This window comes from Parasteatoda tepidariorum, chromosome 10, assembly GCF_982258835.1.
Source record: "Parasteatoda tepidariorum strain Cologne lab strain chromosome 10, Ptep-v5.0, whole genome shotgun sequence".
In the NCBI taxonomy this organism is placed as follows: Eukaryota; Metazoa; Arthropoda; class Arachnida; order Araneae; family Theridiidae; genus Parasteatoda; species Parasteatoda tepidariorum.
Window position 1 is genome coordinate 78,918,396 of NC_141764.1, and position 25,771 is coordinate 78,944,166.

Sequence of the window (25,771 nt, forward strand, 5' to 3'; positions counted from 1 at the left end):
AGGGGAATCGGATTGGCGATCAAAATGATGACGTACAGCAGAACTCTTTACCTATGGCAACATTTCACATGCTTTCACCATTAGTGTGTGGAGAGTCATAGTTAAAAGAGTTCTAAATTTTAAAAAGTAATTTTGACAATTAAATACGAAAAATGTTAAGAAAGGGGGAAATATCATAGTACATTCCCATACAATTGGAGAAGATAAGCGGGGGGAGGGGTTAAGATCTGGAATCGGTCTTCTCCCCAGATGGCGTATTCAAACGTTGAGATCGCGAATATTGTGTAAAGCAATTTTAAGATTTGATTTGGTCGGTACTTTAAGGTCGTACTAGAGCAGGGGTGTCTAGAACGCAGGAGTTGACAGTTGAAAGTGAACCTTGGTACTTATAGTGATCTTCAGCACAGACATCACTCACCGAGATCCATGCTTCAGCTAGTCTTGTGTTAGTTATATGCTGTGATCATTCTAGCGTGTATATATCATAGATAAAATAATATAATATACTATAATCGAATATAAAATTATCAAAAGTCACTTTACTTCATGACCTGGAAGAAACAGATTTTACATCCTTGTTTTAAATAATTTCCATACATTCTTTTTCAATTTCTAATATTGATTTCTAAAAAAGAAATGTTGCATATTAAAACAATGGCAGCTTTATTAAATGGTATTATCTTGAATGAGGAGCAGTGGCGTACGCAGAATTTTTTCAAGGGGGGTGTTCATAATTTTCTGAAGCTACTAAAAGAAATTCGAGTATGTAATAAAGCACTATTATTTCCCTAATTTAGACAGCTAGAGAGTTTTGACTTTTTATTTAGACAACATTGTTTAGTTAAATTTTGATTTGATTTTTTTAAGTTTAAGAACATAATGTAATATCTTCTCGCATGTAATATCTTCTGAAAAAAATCCAATGTCATATGGGTGGGAAGTAGCACTTTGAGGGCCACTTTCACATTCATCAGATTTTGTTATGCTAGAAACGTTTTTTTCAACGGAAATATCACATTTCTGTACAACAGAAAAACTTACATTGTACTCCGTTCCCCCTTTTATGTAATTTTTCACCGCATCTTCAAAATTCTCGAATTGTCTCAAAGACGACAGAACGTCTAAGATTCCAGAATCATCGCGTAAAGACCTCGCGAATGACAGCCAGTCTCGAAAACTATCGCGACTGGCAGAATAGAAAGGAACCAGTCCATAACAGTATCACGTGAATTTGGTTTCAAAAGTATAACCCTATTATAGTAAATGTTTTTTTCAGTATTCTGAGAAATACCGTGAGATAAAAAGGTAGGCATAAGGCAAATAAAAATATAGAGTCTTAAAAAATAATACCCGCATAATTTCTACTAAAATGTTTATTTTTGCCATTTTGTCTGAGCTCAAGGGGGGTGTTCAAACCCCTAAACCCCTCCCTTGCGTACGCCACTGATGAGGAGGATAGAGAATTCTAGTTTTAGAATTTTAAAAATTTTCCTAAAAATGCTTAGCAATTTTTTCCGAGTTTATATATATATATATAAAATATTTTTTTTCCATGACTAGTTTCCTATTTGGAAGTATTCTAACTGTATTGTTTCAAATTAATGGATAACAACATTCGATAAGCCATTGGCGATCGCAACACTCGAATACGCCATCTGGGGAGAGACCGGTTTCATGCCTTTAGCCCTTCTCCCCTCCCTCTCCTCCTCTTTTCAGTTGCATAGGAATGTTCTACGATATTTTCTCTTTTCTTAATATTTTGCTTTTTTACTAAATAAAAATATTTTTTAAAATTCCTGTGATGCTTTTCTTTAGAACTAAGTTTAATGTAGTTTTCAGTTCCATATAGTTTTCCAACTTAAAAGATTTTAATTTGTAAGAAAATCAAGAGAGAAACTAACGTACTTCCTTCCTCTATGACTTTCCACACGCTAATAGGGAAAGCATGTGAAGTGTGTAGAGCGTTCTGCTCTACGCCACCTGCAGCCCATTTCGATCGCCAATAGTTGAATCACAAAAGTGTAGTAGATAGTTAAACTTAGATGTATTAAAAATATAATTTGCAATAAATTATTGATAAGCAATATCTCAGCTAAACCACAATTTTATTTCTTCAGATTTAATAAAGGTAAAATGCAGAAGGAATATTTACCATCTTTAATAATTAAAAATATTTTTAAAAAACTAGTTTTTTAATAAACTAGTTAGCTCTTTATACATTCAAATCTTTACAATTTGTCTTATGGATGATAATTTCAATTGAACTAAATTTTATGATGTTATTTGTTTGGCAATTAAGAATGCAAAAGAGGCTAAAGTATGTGTATAAAATTTTTACTATGTTTAATTAGAATAAATTAAATTCTGGTACATTTAATACTGAACTTCATTCTGTATACTCTAATTCATTTCTATAGTTAATAAAATAGCTGAAAACTTCTAATGTCAAGTAATTTAGGCAGAAGAAAAATTACAAGGAAACAACAAATTGTAATTCGCTTCAATTGTAAAGTCAAGTTTTGAGGTTAACTGATGTTCCATATTTAAAAAGAAATTTAGTTATTTGTTTTGCTTAAAACTCCGTTCCGCATTCCAAGACATCACTATTTTTATGCATAAGTCAAATTGTGCTCAATTTCCAGTCTTCTGGTAGAAATTCATGAGTCCATACAAAATCAATAAGGTGATGAATTTCTACGGTATTTCTAAATGCAGAATTTTTAATAAGATCTGAGAGGGTGGAATCTTGGCCAAGAGATGTGTTCTTTAGCTTCGTAATTCCTCCTATAACTTCCATTAAGGATGGCTACAGGACAATCTCATTGTTTTGTCAGCACCAGGAAGAGGACTTGTTAAAAGCTCACCCTATGAATTTCTATTCAGCACATAATTCAGAGAAATATTCATTCCATCAGTGCAGAACTCCTCCCCCCTCGTTTAAAAGGAATTTATCCTTGTCTCTAGAGGCAGTAGGTCTATTATTGAACTCTTTCCCGCCGAGATTTATTTCACGAAAGATAACTCAGCTTTCATTTTACGAGGAACATCTTACGTTGTTCCTCGTAGATATTTAACATCCTTGATGCTTAACATCTGTAGTCTTCACGGAAAAGTTTCTTTTTAGCCTTTCCCCCCCCCTCTCCTTGCTTTTCTGTTGTCCTCAACTTATTTTCTTGAATGTCTCTTCTGCATTATGTTTTTATATGCTTGCATCAGGGGTGCCGGAGGGACATCCTTGGAGGTCATCCAGAGGTTGGACTTAGATGGACAGAGACTTGGAGGAGACACCCAGAGGTCTCGGCGAAAGATTTTCATTGTTCAGAAAATTTTGCTAAACCATGCGGCAAATTTACGAAATTTATTTTCTCTCTTTTTATTCAGAAAACAAAGGGAAATTATTGACTATTACACCTTTATTAAACTTTTTTGATCAAATCGGATCAAATATCTTCTTATGTCTGATCCCCTCCTCGCCATTGAAAAGTCAATTCGTAAATTGCTCGTCAAGGAGCTTCAATTTCAGAACACAAACGAGCCAGGTTCATCAGAAGCTGAGAGATAAGACCCCAATTGGCTCCTCTTCAACAAAAAAAATACCTCTCTTATTTTTATGGAAAAGAAAAAATTAGAAAGAGTAACAATATAAGAACAATTTGGTTTATATAGGAGAATGTTGCATGAAGTTGAAAAAACAATTATTGATTTAATCACATACTGAAAAAACTTATATTAATTTTTAAATACATAAAAATTTTCAACGATTGAAAGACTGCGTAAACAATACAAAATTAATATAACATAATACAACATATAATAAACAATGAATATTAATAACTTAATGTTTATCAGTACTTTTGATTATCTTTCTGTATTAAAAAAAATTGCTATTGCCTCTGTTGCCACCGTTTCAGAAAATTATCAGCGAATAAACTTCTCGATGCTATAACTCAAAAACTATTATATGAAATAGTATGAGATTTTAGAGAACTGATTGAATCCCGTCCTCGGCGGTCAACGAATTTCTTGATTCCGACGTCCGCGCGGACGGCCATTTTCCCGTCTTGACATTAGTCATTTAAATTATTTCATTTCATAAAATAAATACTAGGTTACTATTAGTAACCTAGAATTTCTTTTATTACTGTATAATGTAATCCTAGTAACTACTAATTCATTGTGCAACTTATATAAGAAACTCACTATAAGCAACTATATGCACTATAAGAAACTATAAGCAACTTATATAACAAATGTTTGTAATAAATAAGAGAAAATTACAGATTTATTTATTTAGAAGCTATGGGTTAGTTTCAAAGGAGGACGGGTACATTGTTGGACAAGCCGTCCTCGGAGACGGGTAAAATTTCTGAGTTTTTTCCAGTCCTGGATTGAATAACATTTATAGATTAAAATGTATTTAATGCGGTTGTTATTTTTTGAATTATTTTACGTCATACGTGAAGACTTCTTTCTTGCGCCGCGTTACTCAGTTTAGCGAAAACTATTAGCAGGAGAATAGTGATTTTTTGGAAGCCACGTATCCTTATGATTGCAAATGAGTAATTCGTCTCCCTTTGTTTAAGTTTCGAATTAGTTTTGTTGTATTTGTTGTTACTTATGCCACTTGCCAACACTAGCAAGCCTGCTTGAAATCAAGCAAATTTTAAGGCAAAGGGTGCGTTTCTTGTTGTCTTCCAGTGGCGCCATCTATGGTCAAGAATACGACTTAAGCAGCACACACACGTCACAACCCGTTTAACAGGGGGGGGGGGTTGACCCAATCATACTCCATTCATCCACAAAATCGTAATTTTAACCTGAAGAAGAGAATGACCAATCTCCATTTCAGTACAACAGAGGTATTGATTTGTCATGGGAACTTTAAGGACTTAGTGACCTCGACAGATTTAACGTGCACCAGTAACCATTTAATACACGGGGATTCTTCAGACGGCTAAATTAGAACTCACGTTCTCATGAACACGAGTCCGATGTCCTACCAACCATGCTATCCAGGCTCCAGTTTAGAAGTAATTAAATAATTTAGATTAACGATTTTTCAAAATTTTAGAAAATTTAATAGCAATAAAATAATAATTTTTGGCAATCATGATACTCTGTAGAATAAAGATTAAAAAAAAACAACCTTTCTGGATCTTCTTCAAAATTTAAAAAATTTGAAATTATTCAACTTCAAAATTTTGATTGTTTCTTATAAAATTCAATCGATAGTATAAGTATAAGAAATATAGTATAAGAAATTAGATATTATAAGAAAGATTAATATGTATTTTTTCCGTCTTTAGTATTGAACAAAAACAATATATTCACCTTTTATTAAAAAGAAAATATTATAATTAGGGGACTCAATGTCAATATTTATCTAAACTAATATCACGAATTCTTTTATTCGTTCTTTGTCTTCAACTCTTGTGTTTTCCTTTCCTTTATCGCTTATATGACGCGTCATGTGTGACGTCAGACTACCCATTCCTCCTCCTCTTTTCTAAGTTCTTCTTCATTTTAAAGGAATTATATTTTTTAATTTAAAGCTATATGATTCAAATTTTTAGACACATATATTTGACTTAAATTTTAATTTTCTTCCAGAGTGAATTTGATTATTTAAACGAATTTACCACCGTGTAAAAAACATAGTGAAGTTAACTTCATCTGATTTGATTTTTTATTCCTTTGGCTACAGGAAGTAGTACAAATGTATAATTTCAGAATATTTTATTTCTATTTAGAATTCCATCAGCCAATTATTTATTATTCCATTTATGGGATGGTGAAAAACTTTTTCTTCATTTTAGCTGTGAATAATTAATTTCTTTTTTATATTTATTTATCAAATAGTTTATTAATTATTTTATTGATTTTGAGCAAAAGTGAAACATTTTACCTAACCGCCCATTGCGGGCCAGTGGGGTCGTGGAGGTAGATTCCACAATTTCCCGATCAATGGCCTGATTGTAGCAGTCTAGTCAGCGTTTTGCGTAGGACGTGAGCTTTAAGCCGCTACTGAGACACGTTATCTAACCCAAGTTCTTCAGTATCTTAACCACCGAGCCACCTCGGCTCTTTTATTAGCATAATTAATTAAATATAAAATTGTTAAATCTGTATAATAGCAAAAATTAGCGTATTGTTCAATACATATAACATTGTAGTATTATACAACATTCATAATGTATATAATAATACGAACAAACTAATTAAAAAAATTTTATTGAGGTAAATTAAATTCGCATTTATTTAGGATTCGGTGAAATCACAATGATAATTCTCTACCACCAATAATATTAGTTCGCAGCTCCCCTAGCTTCCCTTTTTGCTTGAGATGCCAGCATACACTCTTGATCAAACCAGTTGTTCGATCTAGTTCTTTCCGTGGTACCCAACAAATTGTTAGCTGTATCTATGATGGCCTCCTTTAGCATGATCCATTTAGTTTCCACTCCTTCCATTTCAGCAAGGTCTGATGAGCCAAGTACCTCATTTCAGTTGCACTGGAGACTTTTCTTGGTGGTTTCATCTATCACTGTCAACTCTCTTTAAACTTTCGTCCTCTTAATTTACGAGCATTTGAAATCTTAGCAATAACTAAGAAATGATCGGAATCACAGTTTGCACCTAGGAAGGTTCTTACGTCCTGGTTGTCCGATACGTGTCGAGAATCAGTAAGTATGTGGTCAATTTGATTTTGCGTCTCTCCATCAGGAGATCACCAGGTCGCTTTGTGAATTCTTTGTATCAAATAAAGTACTGTATATAGTCATGCCATTCTCAGTAACAAAGTGGATCAGGCTAATGATAACGCTGTCAGGAGTTTTAAATATTAGTGCTCTCGTGTATACTGCATGTGATGATGCTATCACAATCCACCCAAATTTGATACAGTTTGGCTCTCCTCTAAATTTAAAAGCATTAATTTTAACGGTGCCTTGCACCTAGTTTATCTTAACTACAACCGGGAGTTACGCCAAGCCGGTTCCCCGGATGGACGCTATCATTCAAGCATTCGAAGTGTGTTCACGCTCTGTGTTAGTGATCGAGAAATTTTGTAAGATTCTCTCTCCTTCTCTGCGTGCTCGTTTTTCTGAATTTTATGATTGTCTGCAAATTACTAAAGTTGCGCATCTTATGCGAATCTGGTAATTAGGATATAACAAATTTTATATATATATATTTATTTTTGAGATATAACCAGCCGAGCATGCAGAGAAGGAGACACGTGTTCTCGGATAGGAAATACACGAGGTAATCCAGTGCTCCTTTTTCCAATGAAGATGTTTTTGTTGAATGGTGACAAATAAATGACTAGCTGTGAAGAATCCAGGACTCTTTATTTTTTCCTTGGACCAGTGTTCCTGTGGCCCCACTCATACGACACGTGCACATGGCAGCAACGTTCCACTGTACTTTCAAATTCTTGACCTGATTCCGTTCTCTTTTCCTATTTTGGCGTTCACATCACCCTCAATGATCTTAAGCATCATGTCTCGGACAGCTACTGTATAATGTACGAAGATCCTCATAGAATAGCTTTTTCTCTTCCCCGTCTTTTTCCTCTGTAGGCGCATGAGTATACTAGCATGAGCATCTTTCATGCCGACGAATGAGAAAACGTTTAGATAACGAGATAACGGACGAGATATCGTTTTCCAGGAATACTTCGCTGTGCTCTATTGTTGTGTGGCGTAACTACCACTACGAATATTAAACATCAATTCACTGGTATATAAGACATGCTAACTTGACTCAATGATGAGGTACCTTTTGATAGATGAAGGTTGGCATGGTCGATAACTCCGCCCCCACATTGGTGACCCGGACGTGATTTGACCACGCAGTAGCGCCTACTTCGCAATCTCACGACAGTCACGCCTACTTCGATGGATGATCCACATTGAACAGTTGATTTGCTACTTGTCATAGCGGCATCATCCACCTCCTCATTCTGTTGCTGGTCAGCCTCGTCTCAAACATGCACACAACGTCGGCTAGCATACACTCGACTGCTAAAGGCAACACAGGAGTGATCACGTCTTTGAAGTTAATACACCTCTCACATTCAGCACTCAAAAACCCGGTGATCTTAATTCCAGCTCTCCCGGTCTTTCAGCAACTAAGTGGAAACCGTTCATCGAATTCTATCTCATATAAAATCCTGGTGGGAGAGTATTGTGGCGTAACTACCACTACGAAAATTAAACATCAATTCCCTGGTATATAAGACATGCTAACTTGATTCAATCATGAGGTACTTTTTGATAGATGAAGGTTGGCATGGTCGATAACTCCGCCCCCACAATTGTATTAGTGAATATGGTTATTGATTACAATTGAGTATTAGTTTTTAAAGTGAAATAAGCAAATTTTAAAGAAATTTGAGTTTTATTTCAATTTTAGAACTGTGGGGGAAGATCGTCATTACAACAATGAAAGTGTTAATGATGGTATAGTTGAAAACTCTTCCTCTCAATCGTATTTTGCTCAATAGAGACGATCTTGAAACAAAGTCAATCGCTGGGTGTTTCACTTTTTTACTCAAAAAGAACTCCCGGTTCCAAAAGTTTGTTTTTCTCACAACTATAGTACACTATAGTATTGTTCCTCTTCTCAATGATTCTTTTGTCTATCCATCGCATTTTCTGCATGGCGAGTAAGTCAGTATCGCGCCTGTCAAATTCTTTAATTAAAAAATGCAGTCCCTTGCAAGGCCGTAGCCAGGATATTTTTTCTGGGGGCGGATATGGTAAGAAGCAAGGAGAGTTTCAGACATGCAAAGTAAGGGGAAAACATTGTAACAAATATTGTTTATTCTGTTGTTTGCAAAAGTTAAACTAGTAATTAAAAAATATAACATAATAATTATTTTTCAATTAATATTACATAATAATTATAATCAATTTGTAAACTAAGTTTACAAAGACATGCGACGGGGATTTGAAGAAAATTTTTCGATTACTTTTTTAGGACAAACCGGAATATGCTTAATAAAGTTAGCCCTGTTTACCTTTCTTCATTAGTAGCATTTCTTGTTGCTGTTTTTACGCGTTTAAGAGTAGAAAAAGTTCCTTCTGCAGCTGCTGTGGTGATTGGCAACGTAGCCAATATTGATAACAAGCAATAAATGTTTGGGAAAAAGATACTGTCACATTCTTCCATTGCTGAAAATGCCGTATCTAGTCTACTATGGGGTTCACGAAGGTTTCACTTTGATGACCATACTTCCATTTCTCCCATGAGGTTTTCCATGTCAATGAAATCTGCGTAGATTCGGAAATTGCATAAATTAATATCAACGTTCACACAATACTTAGGTAACACTTTATTGAGAGATGCAAGAGTATCTTCGTGCTTCGAAAATCTTTCAATCAGTTGGGCAGTGAAATAATCTAAAAAAGGAATGTATATATTTTGACGGAAGTACTGCTCTGGGTCTGTGTTCTAATTTTTTATATAGCCACGGTGATTTTGATAGGATGCCAATCTAGGAAGTTTTACATCTAGATCCAAACTTGTGAAAGTATTAAGGAGTTCCAAATATAGCTTTTGAAATTCATACTCGTCATTTTTTCCTTTGTTTAGAACTGTGTTGTTTATTGATTTTACATGTATCAAAGCGCCATTCAAATCTAGATGAATTTGTTGGAGTGCTTTGCTCAGTGGGAGAGTCACAGAAAAAATGTCTCTACAAACAAGTAAAGTAATGTAAAACTCACTTTTAGTGACTGGGAAAAGGTTTGATTCGACAGTTTTTGTTTTTCTTTTTACTGAGAGACTCAAAGAAAGACTAAAAAGTTTGAATCCCAGAATTTCGGGGGGGGGGATTTGTTCCGACGGTCCCTCCCTGGCTACGGGCCTGGTGATAACCATCTCGTTAAACCATCCTGCTCCCTTGTTAAAGTACAGAGTACGAACATTCGTTTCGGCGATTTCTTTTAGGCAGGAGGATATTTTTGTCCTAGGATTTCGTAACACGAAACTTTATGTGGGATAATGGAGTCAGCCTCACCCAATTTGGAGGACCAATTGTATTTCTTTAATTTGCAAAATCAATTATTGACAAATTTTTGAATATAAATGAAAAACAAATATCAAAATACTTTTCTTAGATTGTATATTTTAGTACATTCCTATAAAATAAAAGATTTTTTTAGTTAGTATTAGACTGTTTTTTATATTTAAAAAAATATGAAAAAATATTTTTGCGTGTAATTTGAGCTTCAGAAAAAAAAGTACATAAAAGGGACACTGGTGTTCATTTGCGCCAATGGGTTAATAGCTACCTACCAAACTATACCGCATACTCAGACCATATTGAACCGTGGATTGTAAGTAAGGTAAATAAGTTAGTGTTTCAGAAATGTTAGCTAAATAATTAATCAATAAATGGAGTTAGAAATTAGTAATAAAATTAGTAAATAGTAATAATATAATTCGTAATAATATAATTAGCAAGTTAGTAATAATGAAAGCAAAGTGTGGACAATTGCTCCATCATAAATTCTTCAAACAAAACAATAATAATAAAAAAAAGAATCAAAATTAGGATTAAAGCTGTATAAAATACAAATAATTTAATCCTAAACGTATTTTTTACCCACAATTTTATCACTTAGTTTAATTTTTATGACTATCATCTAGATTTCATTAAATTTGCATTTATCATTAGAGCTTCTATCATGACCATCTTTAATAGTACCAAAAGAACTTTCCCAGAATTGTTTGTCTCGCGATATTGAACTTGGAACAACTACGATAATAGAACTTTTCTTCGTGCGGTTCGTAGATTAAATTAGTAACGGTCTTGCCACCGTAAAAGGATCATCATTTACAAGATCGAAATTCCGGAACCTGATTTTTGACCGAGCGGCCAAAGCCTGCTGATAGAACGAACGCCCACCTCTCTAAAGTTACCTTTCTTGTCAACAACCACCTGTTCGATAGAGCGAGGGAATCGAGAGTTAGCCGGACCTTCATGAAAGGGAAAGCAAAGAAGCTCGAGAGTTTTTGAGAGGAAGTAAAAAAAGTTAACGTTCGCTAAGTTTGTTTTTAAGGTCACGTGTTTTTAAATGTTGTGTTTGGAATAGTTTAGGTGTTGAAAGTTTTACGTTTCTTATTATAAGTAATTTGTTCTGAAAACGATTGTGATTTGAAAAAAATTGATAAACTGTTTTATGTAAGTTATGGAGAAAAAACGAGTAAGTTAGAAGTTCTGTTTTTGATATTAAAAGAGTACAATACAGTGCAATTTTCAAAAATTGAAAGAAAAAAATTATTGCATTTTTCGGTTGTTTATTTTTTTAAGATTATTGCACCAAAATATTAAATTGATTTTCAAAAATTGGATCAACCGTTGATGTAAGTTATGGAGAAAATGTTAGTAAGTTACAAGTTCTGTTTTTGATATTAAAGGAGAACAAGACAGTGCAATTCTCAAAAATTGAAGAAAAAAAAATTATTGCATTTTTCAGTTGCTAATATTTTTAAGATTATTGTACCAAAATATTACATTGATTCGCAAACATTGGATTAACTGTTTGCTGTAAGTTATGGAGAAAAAGTGGGTAAGTTACAAGTTCTGTTTTTGATATTAAGAAAGAACATTAACGTGCAATTTTCAAAAATTGAAAGAAGAAAAAAATTGCATTATTCGATTGTTTATTTTTTTTAAGATTATTGTACCAAAATATTAAATTTATTTGTAGAAATTAAATTAACTGTTTGATATAAGTTATGGAGAAAAAGCGAGTAAGTTACAAGTTCTGTTTTGATATTAAGGGGAGAATAACACATTTAAATTTTCAAAAATTGAAAAAATATATAGAATTTTAAAATTTTTTATCGATTTGAAATTATAGTACCAAAATATTGAATGTTGAATATGCTTCAATAGCATATTCAAAATGCTTTTGCAGGACGCGTTGTAACATGCATGAGCTTGTGTACTCACTTGACTTCTGGATTTGCACACTCCTATCAAAACATTTTAGTAAACTTCTATCATTTTAACTATTTAATGAAATAATTTGCATAAATTATGTAAGAAAAAGAATTAATAGTACTTTCAATATAAATAGTTATTGCAACTTATTAAGCTGCAATAAACGCGTTGTGACATGAATGAGAAAGTGGACTTGTGCGCTCACTTGATTTATGGATTTGCACACTCCTATCAATACATTTTAGTTAACTTCTAGTTTTTAAATATAGTTTTTGTAGTATGCAGCGATTTTTGTAATTGAGTTGACTGATTTTGAGTAATTTACGAAATTTATTATTGTCATTTACGCAAATTATTATTGTCGCGAAAGTAACTTATTTTATATCATTTTTTGAAATCAATTATTTCAGAACACTGCCATTTTGAAAAAAAAATTTTTTTTCAAAAATCATTTATGCAGCAAAAATTTCATTCATGCAGTTTAAGAATAAAAAAAAAAATAAATAAAAAAAACGGAATCAAATTGGGGTGTTTTTTTAATTTTATGAGTGCGACAAGTTATGAATGATTTAAAAAATAAGTTATAAATATTGTATTAAATAAGCGCTAATTTTTTAAATATTTATAATCGTAGCATGATAAAATGAGGATTAAAATACTTATAGCAAGATAAAAAAATGTTTTGAGTTAAGTTGATCACAATCGTTGAAATGCACATGGAATTAAAACCTGGCATGCTGGAACGACTATATTTATTTATGAATTTAATACGATTTTGTTTTTTGAAACTCTAATTTATTCGAAAGTTAATGTAATTAGGTGCTTTTTTCGAAAATTTTTCTTCACTTTACATTTTGGTTTGCTAAGTAAAAAGAAGACTGAATTGAAATTAAGAGTGCAGAAAAAGTAAGACGAAATTAAAAACTTCTCATTATATGATTAGTTCAAGAATTATTAACGGTAAAACATATAGTAAAAAATACCATGCGAATCGATCTGCAGTACCCGCTAAAATGCAGCTACTGAGTAAAAAACAACAACAACCCATTTTGTTTGAAATGAGCTTTTTTCAAAATTGCAATTTGTTCGAGAGTTATTGAAACTTTAACTGCTTTTACAGTGATATTTTTCTTACTCTTTTTGATTTAAATATTGATCATTGATTGACTATAGACTATCGATCGTTGTAGAAAAATTATTTTTTCTCTCTCGAGATTTTTATTTTATAGGCTCGCGCTTAAGTTAGTGTCAAAAGCGAAAAAAAAAAGAATTAAAAGTAAATAAATAAATAACGTCAATAAGAGAGCGAAAGTGATTTGATGTTGCGCAAATATAAATCTTAGCATCTATATTGAAATTTTTAAAAATTAAAAAACAAGAGAGAGAAAATTTTTTCCTTATTTAAACTGCAATTCTCGCTAAGTAGAAAAATTACTCCTCATTTATTTCTATATCTTGAGTCATACAATCTGTATAAGTCACGATCATTTAAAAGTAAAATCTGTATTCACTTTTAAATTATCATGATCATCACGATCCTTTAAATGTAGTATATAGATTCTGCCAACTCTTCTGTCTTAGCTGCCAACTCTTCTGTATTTTCCCAGGAAGAGTCAATATTTATATACATATCCTAATGGTAGCGAAATTGGAGCTTCGAAATTTAAATCGTAATTTAATACATTTTTCAAAATGATTTTGATTACTATTAGATAGAAATATTGAAATAGATTTGTGAAAGACCTGATAACTATTGAATAAGGATTTATACTGTTGGTGAATATTTTAAATTGCTCTCTTAATGATTCCCAATTTAATTTTAAATCTCTACCACTATGAAAAGTTTGCAGCTATGTTGTTGGAAGTCTATCTTTATGTTGAAAAAAGTTCCTGCCGCCATAATCATCAACAGTTTCAGAAAATTTTGTTTGCGCTCCCTTTTTATTCTAAAGAAGTAAAAGCTATAGGATGAATGAATCTAAAATTTTGCTCATCATGTTTTTCGAGAAAATTTTGTACATTTTGTTATGAAAATGTTACTGATATGAACATCAGATCTTATATCAGAAAATTAGCACTACACGTTCAAATTTTAAATTTGTTTATGAGTAATTAAATAGTTTATTTTCATCCTTTTTTTAACGTTTTTTTTTCTTCAAATTTTCCGATGGAAAAGAGCAAAGTAATCCCAGTAATATTAAATTTTTTTGTAGGAACCTATTTTTATGTCAGGTGTGAAAAGGAAATCATGACTTTCTATTTTAAATTTCAAGCTGATTTCGATTAAATTTCAAAGTTTGTTTTTTCTGATCTTTTTGAAGAATTTCATTTATAATATCTTTGAAAGATTTGAAAAAAAATTTCCTATATTTTAACATTGTTTGGAAAATAACATGGCCAAACATTCTCTTTTACTTAATTCAAATAATTTTTTATTTTTCATTTTGTTTTGCTTTTTTTGTGTGCGTTGTTTGTTTTGCTTCTTCTTCATTTTGCGGAGAAATTTAATGGTTTACTCATAGAAGATTCACGAGGAATTAAAAATATGTCCGTAATAAGAGGCGCGTCCGCTTTGCTGGAGTGTTCGCGTCGGGAGGTTTCACTGTATACTTAAATAGAAATGTACACATTTTTTTTAACAGGATTAGTTTCAATTTCAGCTCATCGAAATTAATTCGGTAAGAATATGTCAAACAAATAAACCAGAACAAGAGTTAATCCTGAGGTTTGAAAGTAAACAACATCTTAAAGTTGAATAAAGTTTCATGCGTCAAAGCATTGCTTGAAAACATTCTTCCGTGTTTTGGTCAATCGATTCGGACCTTGAATGAATTGTCAAACAATCAAATGCGTGGACGTATAATGATGAAATATTGCAAAACAGTGCTAACGGTTACGAGTAAGTCCACTCTTCTATAAGGGAAAGTTGTTATAAGAGCCCTGAGGTCGTCGCTCTAAGTGGGTGTTGAAAGGTCACTCGCCAATCGTTGTGGGCGATATTCACTTTCGTGGGATGTTCTTCTAAGATTGGAATGTTTTAACGCACGGTTGAGGAATTAAGAAGATCTGATGAAGCTGCCATAATTTTGATGATCTAGAGTAAAATTACAGAGCATTGAACACCAGACTTGCTATTATTTCTAAAATGATTGTTCGTGGTTGTTAGATCCGAAACTGTGACTTGTCCCTCAACGCTAAATTTTTTTTATATGTACAATCAGAAAAATCGGTTCCTCAAAGAGCTATAGGGTCTGTACTTTGAACCATAATACGGTGCAAATTAGCAGCGATCTTAGGATAGTGTAAGATAAGATAATGTTTCTGTTCAAATTGTATTATTGTAATTAACTTTAAATATATCGATGAAATGGTTCACTTTTGCACCATAATATGGTTGCAGCAAATTTGTAAGGGCAACCGCAATCGAGGTGACGTAATCACGATGATTCCAGTCACTGTCTGCTTTACTGTGACGTACTGAGTGATTTACTGGTAAAAAGAAACAAGTTCCGGTTCACCGTCGGATATGACATCATAAGCGCCTTGTCCAATTATAAACTATCTATAGCTCCATCACTGCTATTGTGAAGGCGTTTTTAGTTATTTGTTTTCGTAAAGTTTAAATGGATAACGAAGACTCTTGCGTTTTAACAGCTAGTTCAGAGATTTTATTTCAACTGGCAAATTATTACAACTTATCATATGATATTGTTGTAACTTATGAAATTAATAATAATAAAATAAGACTCACTTCTGTAATGTTCAATCATCATTCCTCATTCGGGAACTTTATTTTCACAAAAGCCAATTTTTGAAAATTCCAAGATCAAATTAAATGAGGAACGAAAAAGGCAATAAGCATAAGAAAGCTACAGAAGTAAACAAACTTTAGATTGCTAAACGCTAATAGTGTATGATGGCGAATAAGGAAAATAACCAGTGCCTTGCCAGATATTTTAAACTTGCTGAATATCCAAATCCTTCACCGATCCTCCTACTTCGGTGACGAGCTCGTCATCAGTGGTGACTCCTAGTCGTCACCGAGACAGTCACAGTGACCCGAATCACCTCGATTGCGATCCCCCTAAGATATTATTGTTCAACACAGCCAAATTACTAAGAATGAAGATTATTGAAACGAATGAAGAGAGCATTATAGAGTCTACAACAGGGACTTTTTCGCCAGTGCTAAGTTAGTAAAGTTTAAATTCTCATTCAGTTCATGTTTTATAGATTAACATAAAAAATTTATACACCTTATACATTATTATTATCTATGCATTTTGACCACAAAGATTATTTTAGTATGTCTCTTTATAATTAATTATAATAAAATCTAATTTCTAATAAGAGTCAAATACTTTAAATTTTTAAACTTACCATCTTCAATGAACGTATACTTGAGGTAGTATACGTTCATATACATTCGCGTCAACACCCTCATAGTTTTGAATCCAACTTAGTAGACGAAGGATCTTGAATAAAAAAATTTTTTTTTGTTTCCTATGGCCAAGGTTGTAAAAGACCACTCACCACAAGACAAAGGGGGGGGGGGAACAGCAAAAGAAACAAACACAAAACAAAAACAAACGTGGCAAGAGAAGTCTATGAACCCAATAAGTCTATTGCGCGCCAGTAACAGTCACACAAAGAGATATCCCCCAGTGCCGGGCAAAGACGAAGGTGGTCTGCATCCATCTCCGCTTGAATCTTGAATAAAATAGCAGAGCAAATAAATATGTACCAATAAACAAACTCACTTTTACGTTAAAAAGGAAAACTGTGAAAACTTCTCACGGCTTAGTGTATGTAAGGTGTTCCGTATTCACCACTCTTAATAAATATTTAAAAAAAAAAAATCCCAGCTGAATAGGAGTCATGAAATAGATTCCCGAGACAAACAAAATGGTTTTAATATTTTTAATCCCATTTTTCTCGATACTGATTCGTGAGATATCATCATCAAGTAAGGCGGGATTATATACTATCCTGCTATCTTGAGAACTGCAGTTATTACGATTTTACATTGGTAGGCGCGGATTGCTATGTCTTTTCTTAAATTCTACCTCATTGGAAATGGTTTTTATCTTGTTTCCATTCCCCGGATGCCCTCCTGCGGGGGACGGGACGGGGTTAAGCTTTGATTATCTTGTTTCCACACCAGCACGCAACTTCAGATTTTAAGTCGGGAGGAGTTTTAGTGATAGCTAGACACATAGATAACGTTTTTTATTCCTCGTTTCTATTTTTATTTGTGATTTTTAATGTGAATTTTTTGTTAGTTTATGTAAGTGATTATGGGAATTGTGAATTTTTTATGAATGTGTATACTTGTGGGGAGAGTAGATATCGGCCATGTCAACCTTCATCTATGAAAAGGTACCCCAACATAGACTGGACTGGACTGGATAGGATGTAGACCAAAGTACCTGCCGGCAAAGCGGGCATCTCACTTCTTCATCTAACTAGTAAAATAAAAATTGTGACCTGTGGCATGGGTAAAGTAGAGGTTTGAGTGGTGGCAGTGAAGCCACTGTAAAAGTTTTTACAGTCAAATCTGTATTATAATCTCCAACATAGATTCGAGTTAACATGTCTTATATACTAAGGAATTGGAATTGTAGTGGTAGATACACTACAGTACTTCCCCACCAGAATTATATCTGCGATAGAATTCGATGAATGGATACCACTAGTTGATTCATAGCTGTTTTGTGAGTGAGAAGCCGGGAGAGCTGTATTAAGATCACCGTACCTTTTTAGTGCTGATTGTGAGAGCTGTATTAAGTTCGCGATCGTGGTCACTCCTGTGTTGCCAGTCGAGCGAACATGTTGTACGTTGCGTGTGATCGAAACTGGGTAGCAGCAGCATGAGGAGGTGGATAATGTCACAGTCGCAAGTCAACTGTTCAATGTGGACCATCCATCGAAGTAGGCGTGTTCAGATCGAAGTGAGAGTTGCTGTCAAGATGGGCGAGTTCTTATCGAAGCTGGCGTTACTGCCCAGGTAGGCGTGTCCAGATCGAAGTAAGAGTTGCTGTCTAGATAGGCGTGTTCATATCAAAGCGGGCGTTACTGCCAAGGTAGGCGTGTTCACATCACGTCCGAAGGTTACCAATGTCGGGGGGGGGGGTGAGTTGTTATCGACAATGTCAACCGTCGTCTATATAAAGGTACCCCAACATAGAATCGAGTTAACATGTCTTATATAGTAGGGAATCGGAATAGTAGTGGTAGATACACTACAATTTATATGAATTTTTTGTTGACTTTTTCATTTGATTGCGATTCTAATAATATATATTAAGGACAGCCAATACGGAACATTCTGTATTAATGAGAAAACTGAGTATGATAATTGATTGTTCACCGCTATAAATGTTTTATGTCAGCACGGCTTTTTTTTTAAAATTTCTTTATCTTCTTTCTAATAATATATTCATATTGATAATAATCTCTTGCAAATTTATTCTCTTAAACTTTATGTCTTTTAAATTCAAGAAGTTTTCATTTCACTCTTACATACAGAAGTTCCAAAAAAGAAGAAGAAAAATTAGAATATTTAAGAAGCAATTCATTCAGCTTTCCGTGGTAACTGTTTTCGATCATATAATCGTGTGTTATTCATAACCGTAACAAAAAAAAGTTCCGCTACGGTTAAGGGAGTTACGCGATCGGCTATAGATATCCAATGCGGATATCAAAAGTGTAATCTTTGAAAATCATCATATTCACACCATAAGACAATACTAAGAATAACACCAAGAAACATAATTGTTTCAAGGTCGAAAAAGCCTAGGTGATTTCCTCTATCGTAAAAGGCCAGTGACTTCTTTAAACAAACACTAACTATAATCATTGAAGTATATTGTATTTGTTTACACTATTTACGATGCAATTCCGTTTTGAATTAGGGGTTGAAGAACTTGAACTATTTATGGAGTATTTTTTTTATAAACTTTTTACTGAAAGCGATAACGTGTAGAGTGGTATTTATAAATAAAAAAATAAATGAACACGAGTTTATTTATTTTTTTATAAAAATTAACAATTCACAACAACTTGTTACAGTTTTGCCATCATAGATTTAACAACGTTCAAAATTTGTTTAATATTCCTCATGATTTTCGGCAATTATGTAGGAATTTACCTCTTTGTATTCAAAAAATTCTTTTCTATTTTTAGTCTTTAAGGCTGTAATGTTTGTTAAATCCTTAAAATTGGAAACATTAGTCTTTAAAATATTTTATAGTGAAGTAATATGCACAATGCGCCAAAAAAAAAAAAACGGACAACAGTGCATAATTTTTTATCTAATGATTGGATCTTTACGTTCTAGGACTCATACTTATGCTAGGACTCAAATATGCTAATTAATTAGTACACACGATATTTTAAGATACGGAATTAGACACAAAAACTTGTTTTCTCTGAGCATTCATGTATCTTTAATTCAACGGATTCGGATTTCTGTCTCCCAAAATATAGGGAGCAGCTGCAATCTGGAAAATATGGTCCCAATAGTTTGACCACATTTTAAAATACGTAATTTTACATGACAAAATACAAAATTCGAACGAAATCAATGGAATAGTTCCCTAGAAATCGAGCTTTTAAATATGCAACTTCTTATACGACTTGGCGCTCTGTACATCAAAAAATTGTGAAGAAGTAATAAGCTGTTTTTTAAAGCTCTGTCACCAAGGAAAATAAAAAAAGCCATAGTTTTAGTGCCTTACACTTGAAGCAATGCGATGATTTTAAAATATATATATAATCTTGTCGTGAAGAATTATTTCTTTAGAACGGACAAATAATTTAAATATTTTAAAAGTTATTTAACTTCTTTAAAAATCACCAATTAGGCGACATTTTTTCACAGAAAATTATTAAAATCAATGCATTATTCTCAGTTTTTGCAAATTTTCACGAGCCCAGGTAATGCAGCATTGGCGCAAGTTTTTAAATATTAAAAAATTAGACCACAAACGCTTTTCATTTTCACGAAACTTAGGCTTTTTTCCACATTCACGTTTTGCGCCATTGTCAAAAAAAAAAAAAAAAAAAAAAAAAAAAAAGAAAAAAAAGCGTAGTCATCGTAATTATTGCTGGCTTTAGATAGTTCTGCAAATTCACATCCGTAATAAAAAATAGCATATTATTCGCGGAAAAGCATAATTTAATTTCATATTACGACAGAGCCTTTGAAATACAGCCTTAATGTTAAAATTCCAGCATAACGTCCATACATATGGACAATGAAAACGTCATTTTTCCGTATTTTTTTTTCCACATTCCTTTTTAACAGAGACTAAATTCTGCATTTTAACAAAACTCAACTATTTCAGATATCTACTGATTCCGTTGCTTATAAAATAATTTTAACGTCAAAATTACGGGGAAAAAATCAAATCCGCTCTTTCTTATTTGGCGGAAAACCACACAATATCTAGACCAGAGGTCGCCAAAGTGGTCTATATAGACCCCCAGGGGTCTATTTAACAAAAGCGGGGGTCGATCTGAGCCAGGGGGTCGAATGGGGGTCGATCCGAATCGGAAAATTACACATACATCATTGAGTATGTAAAATTTGTGAATTTTTTTAATTGACTTAAAATCAGTTTCTTTATAAAACATAAATTAATAAACGTATCGGGTGAAACAAGTATTTACGTACCAGCGCGCAGTGGCACGAACTCAGCACAGTTTATAAGTCAGATGCATATGTGCGCTTGTCCAAATGTCACGTGTGACGAGCATTGACGTTACAAACGCAAACGGCAGTTTCAGCTATCTTTGCAAACTGTAAACAGTGTTGAATATTTGCAGTGTCATTCATAAAACTTTTATAGTTTTGGATAATTAGTTATTGTTTCCATAAAAACCATTCGTTTAGTTTAGATATCAATTTTAATTATCAATGCATGTAAAAAAAGAAGGTAAGCATTAATAATATGGATTAGTACAACCAGCGACAAAAGTATAGCACACTTTGTATTCTTTTACGAAAATTAAAATTGACCAATTTTGAACCGAATATAGCGAACCTTGCAAAAAACACCAGGGATACCCATCTCATTGATTAAGAAGCAATAAATCTGTAGTTACTTTACTTATTATTTCTACTTATTCATAATTACTTATTATTTAAGAAATATTAAGGTATTTAAATTTCAACATTAATATATTTTTCATAAAATTATTGTTACACAATGTACTATTACTTTAATAAATATTTAAAATCATAAAAAAAAACAGTATCCAATAAAGTTTTATTTTAATTAACAGAAAATTACTTTTATGGGGGTCGATGGAGATTTCGAAAAATTATGTAGGGGTCGATGATCAAAAAAGTTTGGCGACCCCTGATCTAGACAATAAAAAGAAATTAAAAGTTCAGAAAATGTTAAAAATCGCAGAAAATACTTATGCATTCAAGGAATAAATAATTTTTTTTAAAGATAAAAATGCGTCGTATTTCATCAGTTTTAAAATCGATCATTAACTTATGCAGTTTGATAAAGTTAATGTCAATTTAGTATTTATAAAGATCATGGGGGTATCATTTCAAGTGCTGACAAAAAAGAAACATGTTAACCTTAATTGTAATTTCAGTACCGCTTAAAAATAGTTGGTTGAGAGCTACAGTTCTTCCGGGTTGGCAACTATGAACAAATATTTTCTCAAAAAGACTAACAGGAAAACCGAGATCAGTACACGGATCTTATAGGTGGATTGTGTACATTTATGTCTTTCACAAGTTATCTGTTACTTAACAATTCAAAAACAGCCAACACTTATTTAGGAAATTGTGAACAATACACCAAATTGAGCTTGATAAATTTACTACGAATGTGTTCGGATACGTTTTTAGCGATAAAAATTAATAGAAATTATATTAAAGGACTATAAGTTTGATCTAAAAGCTTTTACTATGTTCAAAAAAATGTAACTTATCTTTTTATTTTTAGGTAATAATTCGAAATATGCTGATAAACGCACACATTTTCATCATCACTATGGTAAGTGTTAAACTCTTTTTTTTTTATTTATTATTTTCTCAAGGAAAATTACTTATCTTCAACTCACAATATGAATGTAAAATATTTCAATATAAATTATTAATTTTTGCATCTTTATTCTAACCTTTTATGACCCAAGGTACCCATTAGGATATCTTCCCAAATACACTGTACCCACAACCTGGAAAAATTAAAAAGTGGTATATGTATAAGTATTTCAAAATTTGGCAATCACTTAAAAACAATTTCTGTGTTGTGCTTTAGGCATGCCATACCAGATCTGAAGAGATTAATCTAAAATTATATTTTTTTTTAACTAGCAGAAATAATAATTCATTAATTTTTATTATGGTTTAGAAATAAGAATAACACCACTTTTTGCATATTGGGTTATTTTTTTAATCCTCATAATTAAAGAGTTGAAAGGATAAAGACTCTTAAGTGACATTTTTAAGCAATTTGAGCAATAGCATTGAAGTTTATACGTTGTTTTGTATGTTGAAAGAAAAAAAAAAGATTTATGCATTGCATTTCTCATTTGAACTGTTCCAACATCTCCTCAAGGAAAGAAGGCTTTCGCACAATTTATTTCGTTGTCAGACTCAATTTAGTAGTCTGACGCCGGGAATACTAAAAGATCGGTTTCTGAAACTAAAGATTTCTAAAAGATCGTTTATAGTAACCCGTGCGAAGGCTTTCTCTTGTCTGAGATGTTGACTGTTCGCATCTTAGCTTGGCGTTTTAATATGCTGGCAAAAGAGATTGTTGTCGAACGTTTGCAGCCAAATGCATATGAAATCATCTTTCGCTGCTAAAACAGTCAAGGAGTGAAATTAGTATCCCTATCCGCTGATTTTTTTCAAAATTTAATGACAATGCAAAGTATATCAATGTTGTATAGTTAAATGAGTGCCAAAAAATCAAAATATTTTTCTCAATTAATCTTTTTTCAAAAATTAACGCTCTTCAATTGTGCTAATTTTATCTTTAGGTGTAAAAATTGTTTTGATGATCTTATTGAAATAAAATTTATAAATTCCTCAAATCTAATTTTTTGCAGAATATTTTATGCTCCAAGGCGATGGAAACAAAAAGTAAGTACTAATTTTTTTAAAAAAAATTTATTTTTTCTTTATTAAGTTACATAAAATGTATTCCTATTTACACTATCAATACAACTCAAATAAAAAAGAATTTAAAATTTAAACATCGTTTTTAGAAAGTTCATATTTTACGCTTCATATTTTACAGATACGGCAGGTAAAAAATGTAAAAGAAGTATCACAAATATATTCTAACATTTTGCCATATATTCAAAATAAAATATTCAGAAACTATATCCGAAATTTCGTAAAAAGATTATATTTGTTGGAAATATTTAAATGTTGTGTTGATAATAAACATAATAAAAATAATCTTATATTTTTCCTATTTTTTTAAGAACTTATATAGGACCGTATGGAACATAATAAACAGTTGACTTTACTGAGGGAAAATAACTTTTAGTAATCTGTGTTATCTACTTCGCTTCAGTATTAACAATTGCAAAATATTACACAAGATTTCTGTTATATATATTATGTTACTGTGAATGGCTGAAATAAGTGGTTGTTGACATCCACCAGTGAATGTAGACAAGCACATAGTCGCTTTGGCAAATGTCCGAAATATATACTAGGGCAAGTTAAGTACCACTGCCCAATATACATTTGCCCGGTATGCCCTACATCAATGTTTTTTCAAGGTCAAGTGCCACTGCCCAGTATGCATTTAACCGGTATTTCGAACACTGATGTTTCTCCTAATCCAGCCTCAGCAGATATTAAAATGTCGAATCAATATAAAAATATCAACGAATAAATTATATAAAATCGGATATAACAAATATTTCGGACATTCACCAAAGCGACAATGCGATTGTTGACATTCACCGGTGAAAGTCGTCATTCTCTTGATTTCGATCATTCACGGTAACATATATACGACATCTCACGATTTAAATACACGCATCTGCTCCATTTCATAACGATTGCAACTCCAACATTTATGATGGCAGAGGAATGTTTAATTAAGGCAAACACAATAAAATTAATGAAAACTATGTAATTATGGCTTGCAATAAAAATCGAAATCAATACTTATTGCTATTTTTTTGTATGCTATTATTCTTTGTGTTATCATCCGACAAATAATTGTTATAATCGGATCTGAAACGTAATATTTTATGACAAATAAACAAGACACGCTGATTACAACTGCAACGTGATTGGTAATTTTAACTTCTCTGGTTTTTCAACTGGATTCTGACAGTGTGCAGAGGTAACAGTTCTGACAGTGTTTCGAATAAATTTTTAATTAGTTAACAAGTACATTAAAAATGGACATTGTACCAAAATTTCTTAAAACAGTTTAAATTTGTACTGTACTTCACCTTGTGCAACGAGTCTGAGTTTCACACATTACGTGATTTTAAACGATGTTGTTGAGACAAACTCAGTACTTAAATAGAATTAATGCAGACCTAGTATACTATTGAATAGAAAATCTTCCACGGTTAACCTGAACTTAACTGTAAATTTTTAATTCAAAGTTTCAAAGCAATTCAAAACCGAAAAAATTTACATTTTTAAATTTGTTTATCAAATAATGAAAAAAAAAAGATATACATGGATATTCAGATTATTGGTGATAGATTGATCAATAATTTAATTTTTAAATTATTTTAAAAATTGGTAAAAAAATCATTTTGTTGCAAGTTCATAATTTTTTTTTGCCTTTCAAAAGGATATATATATATATTGAAAGTATAGCTACCATTTGCATAAGGAATGTAACGGATAAAATTTTTTGATTCCGTTGCAAATATTTCAGTTGGAATAGTCAGTTTGCAATGGAAATAGTTTATAGTTGTTCTAGTCATTAGCGCTATCTGTTGATGAAATTTGTTTTTTTAAGCAGAGTGCATCAGATCGTTCTAACTCCTTACAATTTTCCTTAAAGGATTTTTTAAATAGGCGCTTATTTATGGAACATTCTGTTGTTCTCTTTTTTGCTTATGTGTTGCGTCACTAAGATGATCGATTAATTTTCTTTTGCTAATATGTTGTTGTTGATATGTTGTTTATTCCTTCAGTTTCTGTGGATTGTCACAGTGATCCAGAGCATATAGTGGTCAGTGTGCATACAGATGTATTATTTGAAGGATTGGTATATGTATCTGATAGATACGGTGATTTCAATTGTGCAGCCTTTGGAACTAGAAATGACACAACAGTTCTTAAAGTACCAATGAAAGGCTGCAGCACTCATGAGGTTCGTAAAATAGTTACATCTTGCTGAAATGTATATTTTATTTTATAACTGTCGTTGAACAGCCGACCCAATTTTAGGTTTACGACTACCAATGTTCAACTCCGTATCATTGCAATTTTAAACTCAATTCAGAAGACAAGGAAACTCCTGGATCAAGTATTGGGAGAAATATGCCTTAGTGGAGGACTTTTTGATGGAACTAACATAATAACAGCATTTGCGTTACATGGAAAGGAAAACTACAAAAACTTTCCATGGCCTGATGACAAGGGGGCTTTTTCCTATGATCCGTTTACCACTGAGGATATTTTACGTGAGCACTATGGTCTGTGTGAGTCATGTGCGGAATTCGTATCGACCAATCATCGCTCGGTTCATCTCATTGGAATGCGGATGCTCTATCTCTTGAGCCACCAGGGCTCTGAAATGGCCGTTATATTTTATAAGAAATATCTAATAAATAGCAATTATTCGTAGTGCT

At 32.4% G+C, this 25,771-nt stretch overlaps 1 protein-coding gene across 1 annotated transcript in view; it reads left to right on the plus strand.

Annotated features, from left to right (window-relative positions):
- The first annotated feature begins 10,810 nt into the window (after positions 1 to 10,810).
- The window catches only part of LOC107443610 (uncharacterized), a 214,997-nt gene continuing 200,036 nt past the window's right edge, over positions 10,811 to 25,771 (plus strand). Inside the window, exons 1-4 of the mRNA XM_016057535.4 lie at positions 10,811 to 11,213; positions 21,928 to 21,978; positions 23,039 to 23,072; positions 25,112 to 25,290. Of these exons, the coding sequence (XP_015913021.3) occupies positions 11,199 to 11,213; positions 21,928 to 21,978; positions 23,039 to 23,072; positions 25,112 to 25,290 (279 nt within the window). The 5' untranslated portion in view covers positions 10,811 to 11,198. The remainder of the gene's footprint in view (positions 11,214 to 21,927; positions 21,979 to 23,038; positions 23,073 to 25,111; positions 25,291 to 25,771) is intronic.